Genomic DNA, 14,202 nt, shown 5'->3' on the forward strand with positions numbered 1-14,202 from the left:
TGGTTCTAAGAACTCAAAGGTGGGAGAAGAATTCGTGTTTCAACTACAGCTAGATGTTTGAACTTTGATGTGAGTTTGATTGCCATAAATATATAAATTAAAGGGAAAATAGAAAGGAAATTTTATTTCCACAACTTTACATTATAATACATCAATTAATAAAATGAAATACATGATACATATAATACATCAATTAATATCACATAAATTTCAATTTTCTAGTGTTTTGTTTGAAGAAGAAAAGGTAGAAGATCAAACACAATTTATCCTTCTTATTCTTTCATAAATTCCTTTATCGAACTCATTTATTTTATCTTCTCTTCTTTCCATTTTTCTCAATCCAAACACAAGGTGAGTATACTTTGATCATGAAAGAATAAAGTACCATAAATTAACGTTGTAAGACATGATCAAGGAGATAGAGAGAAGGTGAAGTCTGGCAATAAGACACGAAAATTGGATGACAGAGTAAGCAAAGAGTTTTCAAAGCTAAAAGGGCCCAGATCCTAGACCATTACCGCAGACGTGGGATCGATTGATGCTCAAAACGTAATATATTTTAAGATGGATTAATGAAAAAAAACAAAAAAAGTAGCTAAACTTATTATAATGTGGGAAGAGAATTTTAAAGGGGAAATATTTGGACTTTGGAGACTCTCATGCTCAGAAAGAGAAAGAGAATGAAAGTGGGAGAGGGACCCTCTACAATAGGGACATTTACAGTACAGAATTTTGAGAAATGGTTTTCCACGCATTGCCAGAACCATTTTTACAAAACACAGATACCCCACCAACCAAAGGAATATAGAATACATTCCTTCCCCCGCTCTCTTTAATCTCATTATCTAAATTTATTTAAAAAAAAAAAAATACATCTAAGACATGACAACAACCATTCCCAGAATCCTAAATCAATTACAATTAATCTATACTTTATTATAAGCTTAGGGTCTGTTTGATTGCAATGAAAAATCAACAGGAAAATAGATTTTCAAAAAAAGGAGTAGGGGTATTTGTGAGTGACAATTATTAATTTTAAGGGAAAATATTTTTCACTAAAATTTACTATCCATCCCAACCATGAAGAAAAAGATTTCTCTAATCTGGGTAGGAGTAACCTAATGTCATGGTGTAACAATTACTCAAATTCTTAAAACTAAACATTAACTTATATTTTGGCATCCTTTTCTCATGACCAATTTTCTTTGAAATTTATTTTCTAAAGAATATTTTTTCTACAATTTTATATTAATTCCCCAGATGATATTCATGGGGATTCTCCAGCAAAAGTGTATCTCCCATCTCAGCCGTACATCATTTTGAGGTTAGACAAGTTTAACGTACTTAATCATTGGAACCAAGATCAAGGATCCTAGCCTACGATAGTTTTATTTTATTTTATTTTGGAAGAAATGTAAAAATGATGGAATAAAAAATATAGAAAATTAAAATAAGAGATAAAATCCATGACATCTTCTTTCCCTCAACATCCTTAACACTGTACACCCATAGGAAATAGAACTTAAGGGGAAAAAAAGGAAAAAAGAAAAACAAGGATATTTTTCTTAATTTAATCACAGAAATTCATACTCAGAAGAGTTTTTCACTAAAACAAACAAAAACTCAGCTTCAACCCTGGTTCTGAAGAACTATAGCCATGGATTCTTCTCTGTGAAACTTAACTTGCTTCGCAATGAACGCTTCTATCGTGCGCCGGAACTCATCCTTACTCAGATCATCGTCAACTTCGGAATACGATTTCTCTAATTCTTCCTCGCCGGAAATTGAAATTTTCCGGCATTTCTCAGTCTCCGATCGCCGGAGATCTCTCATAGGTTTCTCGTAGAATTCATCTCGCTTCAAGTTCTCAGACTGACTCCTCCGATAAGTCTTCTTGTCAGTAACCGAATCCTGAACCGTATCCCCGTACGTACGAGCGACGGATGTCTCCTCCAATACGGTCTGCTTGTCTTGGTACACAATCTCCTCCGGCATCGCTGGAGGACTCTCCGTACGAATCTTCTGACGATTCTCACTGTTCTTCATGAATTCTTCGTAGAGATTTGTTCCAGCGGTGTTTGCGGCAGCGGTTTGGCCGGAAAACTGGCCGGATTTAGCGAACAGAGTTAGGATGATCGCATTTCCGACTAAGAATACGAAGCGAGGGCTAACTAGGACAACACAGAGGTCCCGTAAGTACTTTCCGGAGATTTGTACGGCGATTGGAAGTCGAGTTGAGAACCATGAGATCAAGATCAGAGCTAAACACAACTCGACGAAGCGGAACAAGCTCGCGATCTTCCGAAGTTGACGATACCTCATAATCGCGTTCGCTTTCTCAGCTTTAACGTTATCGAAGTCGAATGAATCCATCTAAGCGTGGAGGATAGAAAGAATTGATAGAGAGTGATCGATCGACGGTTTTCTTTTTTTTTTTGCTTCGTAATTAATAGATCGACCGTCGAAAACTTGAAACCGAACGGATTTCACGGCATAATTAAGGTGGATTTAATAAAATTTTCACCTTTAAACCGTTACTATATGTCGCTATGGTTTGGCGATCTAACTTCGAAACAACAAACAGACGATTTCGCTATTTTGTTTTTCTTCTTTAAATAAAACACTCAAATAAAGCTAAAATTCGGATTAAAATGTGTATTTAAGCTTGTCTGAAAGGAGGTAATGCTCATGTTTCTGCGATTAATTATTTATTTGGAAAGGAAACAGAGTCTGAACTCTGAAGAGATGTTCGCAGTTTTCCATGAATGCACTAAGGAAACACTACAGAGACTCAAAAAAGAAACGAAGATCTAACGAAAACTCGAAATGAAAAAGGAAACTATGCTTCAGAGAAAGACAGAGAGGGGAAGGAACGTATGTCTGTGTGTTTGAATGGAGACTGTTTGGTTTCACTCTTCTTGATTTGGAGTTTTTATTAGTTCACTTATTGAGCTCTTTGGGCACACTACTGGTCCGCTTTTATAACCTCAGAAAATCTACTTTTTTATTTTTATTTTTATATCTTTTATCAATTTATATTATATAAAGGGAATTGATTGTTTTTATCGACTCCTTCACTCCGTAATTTAGTTTTAAAGTCGAAAAAAAAAATGAAAAATGAAAAACTGGCGTGCCAATATCATTTTCCTTTTAATTCGAATTTTTTTAATTTTCTTTATCAGTACTTTAATATCGGTATCAATGAGAGTGGGGAAAACAAAAACCTTGAGAATGAGAACTAACCACGACTGGTTCAACCCCTGGTTAAAAGTGGGCCCAGTTTGGACAGTCGCCAGTGTGGCATCTAAATATTTTTTTTTTTGTTGCTTTAAATCCACGGTCTCTCTCACATGATAGCTGGAGTTGTGGACGAGGAGAGTTAAACGTTTGATTGAACAAGGGAAGGTTCTATAGGATTTTTTTTTTTTTTTTTTTTTTTAAAGATGAAGGTTACTCCAACGGATGGCATGGAAACTGAGCAATCGATGTAGGGGCTGTCAATTCGGCTCACTAATCTGGCCCAATCCAGGTGAAAAGTAACGTTTAGGGCCTTGAACATGAGCCCATATAGATGGGTAGCAATGCCCAACTAACTTAGTAGATAAAGTTTACAGGTAATGATACTATAGACCTAGGTTCAATACACGTCGACACTTAATTATTGTTCATATTTAATGGTTTACAAATATAAATAAATAAATAAATAATGCCCAACCCTGGTTTCAAAACTCGTCCGAGTCATCTCGGTATCATGCATGGACGAGACAGACAAGTCAATTTTTTGGACCAGATTTAAAATCACGCATTCATTTTTTAAATTTTTTAACGAGATGTCTTAAATATATCGAAAAATTGCACTGAGACGACTAGGTATCTAACATGGATGAGACGAAACGAGACGCGGAACCGAGTTTTAAAACCATGGCCAAACCTAATTTGCTACTATATAGTATGCATGCATATTATATTTAGTTAACTATATTATTTGATAATAAAAATAAATAAAATATATCATAAATTAAAAAACTTACTTTTGTAACATTTTTTTTTCAATTAAGATGGAGATTGAACTCCTATTTTAATGAAAAGTAACAATAATTAGTTACAAAAACATTGAAAAAGATGTAAGAATTTATATTTCTCTTAAAACCTAAAAATCTACTAGAGCATCATTTGATTCAGCTAGAACCAAGCCTTGTCTTCATTGACTTAGGCTTGATGGAAATTAGGATTGGTCTAGGATACAACCCCCAATCCTTACGACTCATCAAAGTCTGGCTCTGACTTGCACATAGACAACCCCAATTTGATGATTCAATCGAGCTTGTTGGTAATAACATATGGTGGACACTCAACAAAATTAGGAAAATAAATTTGATACAGGATCAACTACAACAAAAGTGTTGGTAATTAGAAAACATGGCATAGAGGATCGAATTCAATCTTTCATTAAGATAAATTAAAAATAAAAATCGAAGTGTAAAATTCAAAATGCTAAGTTGGACACTTGATTTCTTTAGTTGGAACCCTATAAATATAATATTATGAGATATTTTTTTTATAAGTATCAAGATTTTATTATTTTAAGTTTTGAGATAAACTGGGAGAAAGGTGTACAAGATTCCAAGACTTAAGTTAATTTGGTATTAAAACTTGAGTAATTATTTTTGTATTGTTCTCCTTGCTTTTCTTACTGAAGAAAATTATATATATCCGTAAATGTAGACATCGTTGTTGAACCACATAAAATCTTAATGTTCTTTGAATTGTTATTTCTTTTCTTTGATAAATTTTTTTTAATATTATTTTTAACAACAAAGCTTTCACCACTCTTAACTCTTCCATGCACTCAAGTGTGAACCTATATGTAGAGGTCAATTTTGTGATAAATTGACCTTGATCAATTTCATCATTAAATTCATAAAACAATATAACAAACATAGAAAAATAAACAAAACAAATTTTTTTATGTGGTTTGACAAACATGCCTACATTCATAGATTTGGGGAGTCGTTTTCATTATAAATCTAGGTTTTTTACACAAGTTCCTCACCTCGATCCCCCTCCCTCTTCTCTTTCTTCTTCCCAATTTTTTACAATGGTCTCGAGGCCTTTGAAAAGAAAAATCCTAAAAAGACTTCTAATTCTACTTAAATTATAATTAATTCTATTATTCATATTCAAATTAGTAATTACATAAAAAAAAAAAAATTATTAAATTGAGATTCTTCCCTAATAAGATAGAGTTATTTTTAAATGATATCATGTGATCACCTCATAATATGTTTTAATAGTATGTATGAATGAATGATCCATATGAAAGACGATTTTATCCTTCTACATTATATGTCACTAATCAGTTTCATACATGATTAAAAAACTTTACTAAAAAAATACAACTTCCAAACATCAATATCTCAAAAATTGTATTATTAGAAGACTAAGATATGAATATTTTGTAATTTGGATCTTTAGATATGTATTGGTATACAAGGAGCTTTAAGTGAAGCTTTTAAAACTGGAATGGCTATGCCATTCCATCATTTGAATGACTTGCAAGTCACCGTCAAATCATGTTTAGCATTTGAAAGGGATGGGTCCTTTTGGATTCAGTCTCTTGATAAGGAAGACATGAAATACAAAAAGGGACAAAGATGAGAGGGTTTTGTTTTAAATAGACAGGTCTGATTTTAGGGGATTTCATTTTTGAGACTTCTTCACATTGCATTCAGTCCACTCCAATCACTATTTATTTTATCTTCAATGTAAGAGAAAAAAATTATTTTTTTTATCTCATCTTAATAATTTAATATTATTAAAATGTGCCACTTGACTTAGCTCTGATTCTTATCTCAATGTTTTAGAAAGCCGTTATTGCCACATAAACTTTAGCTAATATTCTTACATAACTTTTTAAAGAATTACACACAATCAGTGTGGCGTTAGAAAAAGTTTATGCGGCAATAGCAGCTCTCATGATTAAATCACGTAACATCATCTATGTATATGTGTGTGTGTGACTCGGTGTTTCAATTTTCGAATCAAAATCAAATTTGTGGGAAGATTTCCGTACGCGTAATATCTAAAGTGTACGCGTAAGACCTATTCTCCATTACAATCAACAAAAGTACCTTTAATGCATCCTCTCTTAGGTCCTCCCCACTTGTGTCCGCTCTAACTCTCAAGAAATTTTCAAGAGTTGGCACGTGGAGAATGAATATGGCGTATCACCCATTCAAACCGTACTCTGTAAAAGTACTGTAGCGTGTGCTCTCACGTGACCCTGCATTTAAACAGACTTAACCTCGGGAATCGACGAGTTTTTGACGAGTTTTATCAGTTGAATTGAGTCAAACAAAAAAGATCGGGGGGGTTCCATCGTACACTCATCCTAGTTCCCTCCTCACTGCAGAACTGTCAGACACGCGATCGAGCCTTCTCTGTTACGTCACTGTTGGTCTTGTTTTTGTTTTATTTATTTATTTGCTCTATTTCTACGTTTTCTCATTAGGAGATTTCGTTATTTTAAATTCCTCGGGAACTTAATAATCCCAACGTTTGCTTTATTTACTGGATAATTCAATTAAAATAATGTTTAACGAAATACAAAACAAAAATAAAATTTTAATTTGATTATTTTAAAATATTAAAAACAGAATTAAAAGAAAAAGAGACCAGGTTGTCTTTTCTCTAATGTCCCCTTGGTTTATTACGGCGATTTTTATTTTTTATTCTTATTTTTTGAATTATAGCAGGTAAAATTTGGGTCCCACGTGCGACCAAAGTAAGCTTTTCTTTAAAAAAAATGCCCTTTACTTTTTATATTATTACGAAAATGTCAATAAGGGGCAATGCTTTTAAGTTATTCGATTTTGATTTATTTTGGAGACACGCCATTCTAAGGTTGAGAGTGGCAATTTATATAATTTCTTCAGGTTCTAAGGATATTTTTTAAAATAATAATAATAATAATAATCTTGTATTGATATGCCTTTCCTTTTTCCATGATTAAGGGAATTAATAAGATTAGGTAAACTGATGTTTGATTGGGGAAATTATGACTTACAAAAAGAGCGCACGATTAGATGGGTCAAAGAAAATCTAAGGGTCTCTCTAGGGTTTATTTGGTATCCTTCAACACCTTCATAATTATTGTGTCTCTCAAGCTAACTTTCCCATTAAGTATAATCTGCTTTCATGTTCCTTTCAATCAACAGTACTCATATTTAAATAAGTTTCTTTATGATTATTTGATCTAAATATTCTCTCTAGTGTAGAAAGGTGAATCATTTGTTGAATTTGGGTTATCTATCTCTAGGTAAGCCCATAATTTCTTTGGGGTCTAAATTTAAATCTTTGAAAATCTAAATGAGACAATTACATTTGATATGCAATTTCAAGATATTGTAAAAGTAAAAAAATCTCAATCTTTTTGCATAATTTCTTCAATTAATTTGTCTACAACTCAATCGTCTTCTCAAAATACATACGCAGCATGAGTTCTAGCCAGAAATAAAATTGTCCATCCAATACTCAATCATCAACGAGAAAGGATTTCCTCAGAGAAAATCGACGCAGGCAATCAAATCCAATTCAATAGCTAGAAAGAACAACTATCATGGATGGGTTGTCCATAGAGCTCAAAAGTCTGCCTAATGGTAGATAAAACATTGAAGACAAAATAATAACTATCACATAATAATCATACATGTCTTACGATTGATTGTCTTCATCATCGTTGAACACCAATATGATACTAGTCAAAAAGCTTCCAATATTAAAGAAAAATAAAATCTTAAGTATCAATGAATGATAATCCAACAATCCTGTTTTTAATGAGTTTAGTAGCTCAGTGTTAGCAAGATTTGAACCCAAGTCTCTTATGTCAACACCCGAAGACTTTACTAACTAATCTAACTTGCACGTACTAAAAATATCTTTAATCCTTATTTGCATTTTTGTAGAGTTACTTTCCTTCAATCCTAATTTGATAAATTTTTTTGGCGTTATTGTAGCTCAATAATCCTCCCCACATTCTAAGGGTGAGTTGATAAACATTTATACTAGTCTTGATAAATTTTTTCAAAAAATAAAAAAATGCTCAATTGACGTGGCATGTGCATAGAATCATGTATTTATTTTCTCTAGATACACAAGGAAAATATATGATTTCTTGCACATTCCACATCAATTGAATATATTAGAGTTTTTTTTTTTAATTTTTTTTTTGAGTTAATTTATCATTATTTTAGTTAAATTTCAAAAGAATCGTGATACATTGACTTGAAAATAGCTACTCAAAATTCACTAGTTAATGTGCAATGTGCATAGAACCATTAATCTTTTTCTTCAGGATACACAAAAAAAATATCCATGATTTCGTACATGTAACCACGTCAGTGAGTGAATTTTGAGTGATTTTTTCCAAATCAGTTTATTTTTAGTCATTTCAAAATTTCCATCATGCATAGAAAGATAGATGACACCAAGAGTTCCAATGGACCCCATCTATGAGATAGACCATCTCGTCGGTTGGACTTCAATATGTCCTTCTTCGCAAGATAATATTCTGGGCCTAGGTACTATTTTAATCATATTTCCTTATGTAGGAGTTATTCCCTACCACCCGTCAATTCTACAAACTGCATTTATTTATTTATTTTTACTCACAATCATTACTCATGCAAGCACTGTTAATGTCATTCATCCTTGTCTAGCTCTTGAGGAAGCGACCACGCGAATAAAACTCTTTTAAGTAACGTTTTACCATATACAATCTCTCTCTTGTTGTAGAGATCCCGTCAATCTCTTTTAACTATTTTGAAAATTTTAATAACACTACTTTATTGGAGTAAATAATCTTATTGAATTTCTAATGCTTCAAAATTCTTAAAACAAATTCGATTGCATTATTTTGGTAAGTAACTGAACTTAAGATTCCATTTCATCTACTAAGACTGACAAAGGACCATAAAAAACTTCTTCCGACAATCTCCCAAAACATTTACACTACCTTGCTCTCAAAAAAATAGGTGGGACATGGGAAATTGGCTCGAGCTTCGGTTTGAGTTGATTTTGGATTTATCCAACACCTTCAAACCCAATCCAATTCAACCCACTTAGATTGCCCTCTTGTTCCTTTTAGTAATCCGATTTAGAATAGTGGACCCCAGTAAGGACGAAATCAGGAATTTGTTGTAATGGGGACAAACTATAGGTAATGATACGGTTGAAGAGGACTGATTTTGAAGAGATGCTAAGAGATTTTTTGTTGAAAATTGAAGAAATTGGTAATTAGGTCTTTTCCAATTAATCTATGAGAGAAGCAAAAAATTGAAGGGGGTAGATGGAGAATTGGAGGGAGGTAAGGGGGTGGGGGGCAAATGAGAGAGGGAGTCAGTTGAAAATATAAGATTATCTGAAAATTCTATGGGGAAAATTGCCCCCACAAACTCTTTACTAACTCCTCCCTTGGGCCCCAATCAATTAAGTTATTTGTGATATCCACTCGAGCATTGACCAATAATATTTATACTAAGTAAGTTACCCCAAACCTAATCTGATAGGCAATCAGATCCAATACCTTTACCCCTATCACACCAATTGGGTATCCATTGATTCAAAGTCACTATCGTAATCTTCACGAAAAATAATCTCTAATATTCTATATTTAACTGATAGTATTTGCACACCGACGGATCAATAAATTTAGCAAAGAAAGATTTCGTGTGATTAAATCAATAAAATTAAGTAAAAGTTATTTAAATAACACACCTAATACATCTAAAATGATTATAGAAGATAACACTTTATAAAGAGACCATTAGCACAACAAATCCATACACTAAAGTGAAGACTAGATAATGTTGATGACAAACATTACTTGTTGGAGACAAAAAGTGGGGGAACAGAACTCGAGGTTAATACTCCATCTCTCTCAAACAAAAATTTTTAACAGAAAAAAACGAAGACCATCACAGCTTGCATTGGACTACCTAATTAGAAAAAAATAGTAATGTAATCGAAAAGTCATATTAAGATGACACATGTACATATAAGCGTGGTCCAAACATGTGTAATTATATGATTATTTTATCAGGTCATTTTCAATTTGTAGCTTTATTTATTGACTTATTTTCCAATTTGATTGTGATTGGATTTTTAAAATCCTTTAGTATAAGTATTTTTCTTAATTACAAGCTTCTTTTAATTTGGATCTATATAATATATTACATTACGTTTGAACATTGCACCCCTCTATTTAAGGTCGGCCTTACATGTGGCATATATCCAAAGGGTGGGCACCCATCATTTAATGGGACCTATTAAAAAAAAATATTAAGCAGATTATTTCCATAATCACAGCTTTATGCACAAACAACCCATTAAAAAAAAGGTAAACTTCCAACTAAGGACAAAAGAAAAAACAAGAGAGTGATTTAGATACATTCTCTCTGCGTTTTGGTGAATATTTGAGATGGAGTCGTGCTAGAGTGACTGTGCAGGACTTACGTTAAACACTTAAGTGACGTGGTGGTGTGCAAAGAATTATAGATACTTTCCACATGTATCTTGAAGAAAAATATCTACGGTTTCATGCACACCTCCATGGTAGTTCAATGTCTTGCACAATCACTCTAGTATTTTTCTTAGAGATATTCTTTGTGTTTTCAAATTAATAACATGCCCATCTTGAGCTTGAGCTACTCTATTACACAAAAGAAAAATGATTTAAATGCCTTTGCCTTCAACCTATAATAAAAAATATCCTTGATTTTGATACAAAAGTAGTCATCTACCAACTACTATTAAAAACATTTTTACCTTCATCTACTACCTTAAAAAATAAGATAGGAATTCGGAAAGAATTTTTTATAGAAAAATCAAAGACTTCCTACAAGGGATTAAGATGAGGTTTATAATCATGAATTGTTGAGGGATTTAAAAAATAATTTACCATAATGATGGAAGAGTTCCAAAGACAGATTTTTGTTGGTAAAAAAAATCAGGGAGCAAATCCTTTGTAGCGGGTATCCTCTGTAACTCCTTCCAACGATTGAAGGTGTGCCACATCATCTACGTGGTTTCATCCAATCATTTACATATTTAAGAGCTTAGTCAACGTTCATTTTTAAATACTAGATTAGAGTTCAAAAATTATTTTTTAATTTTTTTCTTTTGAAATTTGATATAAATCATGAATCCATTATGTCTGTAAAGTTATTTTTATTTAATTTGATGTCCTACAGATCATAAAACAAGTGCCATACAGAAGCACACTACAGAGGATATGCTCTCGAAAAATCAAGGGACTTTATAAAGCAATTTTAAGATCATTGATCTATGATTGATGACGACATGGCAGGAAAATCAGGTTGTTAGATCCCTATTCGCTATACATTGGCTGACATGGACTTGTACAGCAGCCACGAAATCAATCCTTGGCCTCTAAGAAACTTCCACGTCAGATATTATTTGGTACGTCAAGCAGGTTGTTTACACTATATTCGCCGCATTTTCTGACGTGGACATCGTACAACAGCTGTCCCGATTCATAGTCTCTAAGAAACTGCCACATCAGTAACTTTCACTGGCATGCGGAGGCAGTACTTTTGTTAAATTTCGTCTGTTTCGAAAGCCCGGCCCCCACCAATAACATGGCGTCGTTTTCGCAAATGACGCCACATGGAACGCAGAGATCTTTTTTGAGTGTTTTTTTCCCTATTTCGTAGTTTTCACTTTTGACATGACAGTTGAAGATAAGTGCCGTCTTTATAAATATATACCGTACACGTGGTTTCGATTAATGAACCATCTGATGCGACAGCACAGGACTGCACTTGTTCTACACTATTATTAAACTTCGCACCGCTAGATTCCATGCGGTTATTTTTTTAAAACTTCTAAACTTGAGTTATTTTTACTAACGGTTCGGATTCCATTTTAAATCCGGTTTTAATTGATTTTAATTTATATATATATATATACAAAAAACAAAAAACAAAATTTCTTATCAGTATTCATGATTCTTATGCTTTAATTCCTTCTATGAACATGGATTCGGTAAAATTCAATTCATGACTAATCTTTGTTGAAGTTAGAATTATAACATCCACCCCAAGTGAATTAATTTGGCTTCATGCTTTTCTATGTGATTTAAGTGTAAAGTCTTCTTTCTTGATAAATATATTTTGCGATAACCACTCCACTCGATTATATACAATGCTTTCAAGCCAATGTTTAATACATGAATCAAATATTTCAAAATTGACTATCACTTCAAATCAGAAAAAGTTCAAGCCAACTCCATTTGTACACCATATGTTCATAGAAGTGATTAGCTGGCGAATATCTTTACCAAATGGCTATCTTCAAAAAGTCCTACAAATCCAACCACCCTATTTTATAAGATTTAATACACAGAGGTTATCAACATCAAAACTGATGCTTGAGGTAAGCATTAAAATAGTTTTGTCTAGCTAGGGGAGCTCAAAACTCACCTTACAAACTAGTTTATTTTGGACACACTTCTAGGCTCTATCATACTAACCCTAGTTTATTAATATTTGGAATATTTGAAAAACACACAAGAAGTTAGAGTAACATAAGAACTACCATAAAACCTTATCAGAATCTAATATTCCGTAATTTACATAAAGATACCGCTTAAGGGGGGATCTTTGGGCTCCATTTGCTCTATTATAATAAATGGAGTTTAGCTTTATTCTATTCATGTATTTTCTATTATTTTTTCAATTGTTGGGGAGGTCTATAATTTAGGTTATCCATAAAGCAAGAGTAGCCTAGGGGAAGAAAAAAAGAGAGAGAGAAAAGGGGGCTTTAGTAGTGGAAAATATATGCCTTTTTTCAGAGGCTCAATTATGCTACTGTATAAGAGACAATTCTCATATTCTAGAATTATTGTGGAAACAATTCTTTAAAAACAATGATTTGAATGTGGTGGTGACTCAAAGTAGAAGCTTTTTTAGATCTTAATGCATCTTTCTTGCCTGTAAAGGGTTGAAGAATAGATAAGGCATAAGAGATGATGGTAGGGATTTAGGGTTGAGATTACTAAACCTCTCAAGCGTACAAGCCTAATGTTTTTAAGTTTATGGTTACGTCATCTTAGGGGATATCTACATAAAGTGCATGTCAACCATTTCCGTCAGGGCCCAACCATGGGTAGCTCGTGGGCTACAATTTTAATCTTTTTTTTATTTTATTTTATATGGGGGGAGGGGGTGGTATACGAACTGACATCCAACTAGTGGGGCCGGGTGTGCCAGGGCCTTTGGACCAAAGCATATGGGTCCTTCCCCCGGGTAAGTGAGAGTCCACCCTTGTGGGTGGCCCCGAGGAGCAACTGCTCATACTGGATATAGAAAACACAACCTACGGACTCTCACCACCTATTGGATTCAAAGTTGCCCCTGAGTGAACCCCTTGGGTTTATAATTTTAATCTTCTTTATGGTTCTAAAACTATGAATCCAACCCAAGTTTCAGATCACCTAACAACAGCCCAAACCCAAAAAAAAACTTGTATATGGGTCTCAGTTTCTCATGCGCAAGCCCAATCTTTGCTACACATCATTGGGGCTGATCTGAATCCAAGTAGGTTGATTTGGATCTATTTGTGTCTTCAATGGTTTCAAAAACATAGGAAAAATTTAGAATTAGGGAAGAAATGTCCTTGAGGCCAGAGCATTCCTAGCAGAGTTTGTGGAGAGTAGCTGGTGGGTGAAGGATCCAAAGGACACTTAGCCGGGGCGAGTCCAAACATTCGTAGTCTGGACTTACTCTAGTGAACTATTTCATGCGCCAAAATTTTTCTGAGCTTTGCCCAGAATAATATCATGTTGTTTGGGTTTTGACTCGGCCTAGTATATTGCACATCCAAACTAGTTGTGAGGATGGGATAAAATAATCCCGAAAGCATTAATGTACCTTATGTAAATTATCTCATCAGTATAAATTCCCGTGAGGGGGTCACTCTGAATCTTGGGTATGTATGAGCCCGAAGTCCCATTCTATGTAATTGCATAATAGGCTTCAAAAATCGAGTGGAAGATTTTGTAAATCTCAAAAACATGTTAAAACAGTTATTACCGTGTGACATGCATAACTCCAAATCTTGGGTATGTATGAGCCCGAAGTCCCATTCTATGTAATTGCCTAATAGGCTTCAAAAATCGAGTGG

The 14,202-nt window shown here is 33.6% G+C and overlaps 1 protein-coding gene across 1 annotated transcript; it reads right to left on the bottom strand.

The window, feature by feature from the left end:
* Nucleotides 1-1,424: 1,424 nt before the first annotated feature.
* On the bottom strand, nucleotides 1,425-2,943 carry LOC147408895 (uncharacterized). Its single transcript, XM_086423432.1, has one exon. It carries the CDS (start codon nucleotides 2,371-2,373, stop codon nucleotides 1,630-1,632), a length of 744 nt encoding a protein of 247 aa, XP_086279558.1. The 5' UTR covers nucleotides 2,374-2,943; the 3' UTR covers nucleotides 1,425-1,629.
* Nucleotides 2,944-14,202: the final 11,259 nt, after the last annotated feature.

This window comes from Akebia trifoliata, chromosome 2, assembly GCF_017979445.1.
Source record: "Akebia trifoliata isolate Shusen 1 chromosome 2, ASM1797944v1, whole genome shotgun sequence".
NCBI classification, from domain to species: Eukaryota; Viridiplantae; Streptophyta; class Magnoliopsida; order Ranunculales; family Lardizabalaceae; genus Akebia; species Akebia trifoliata.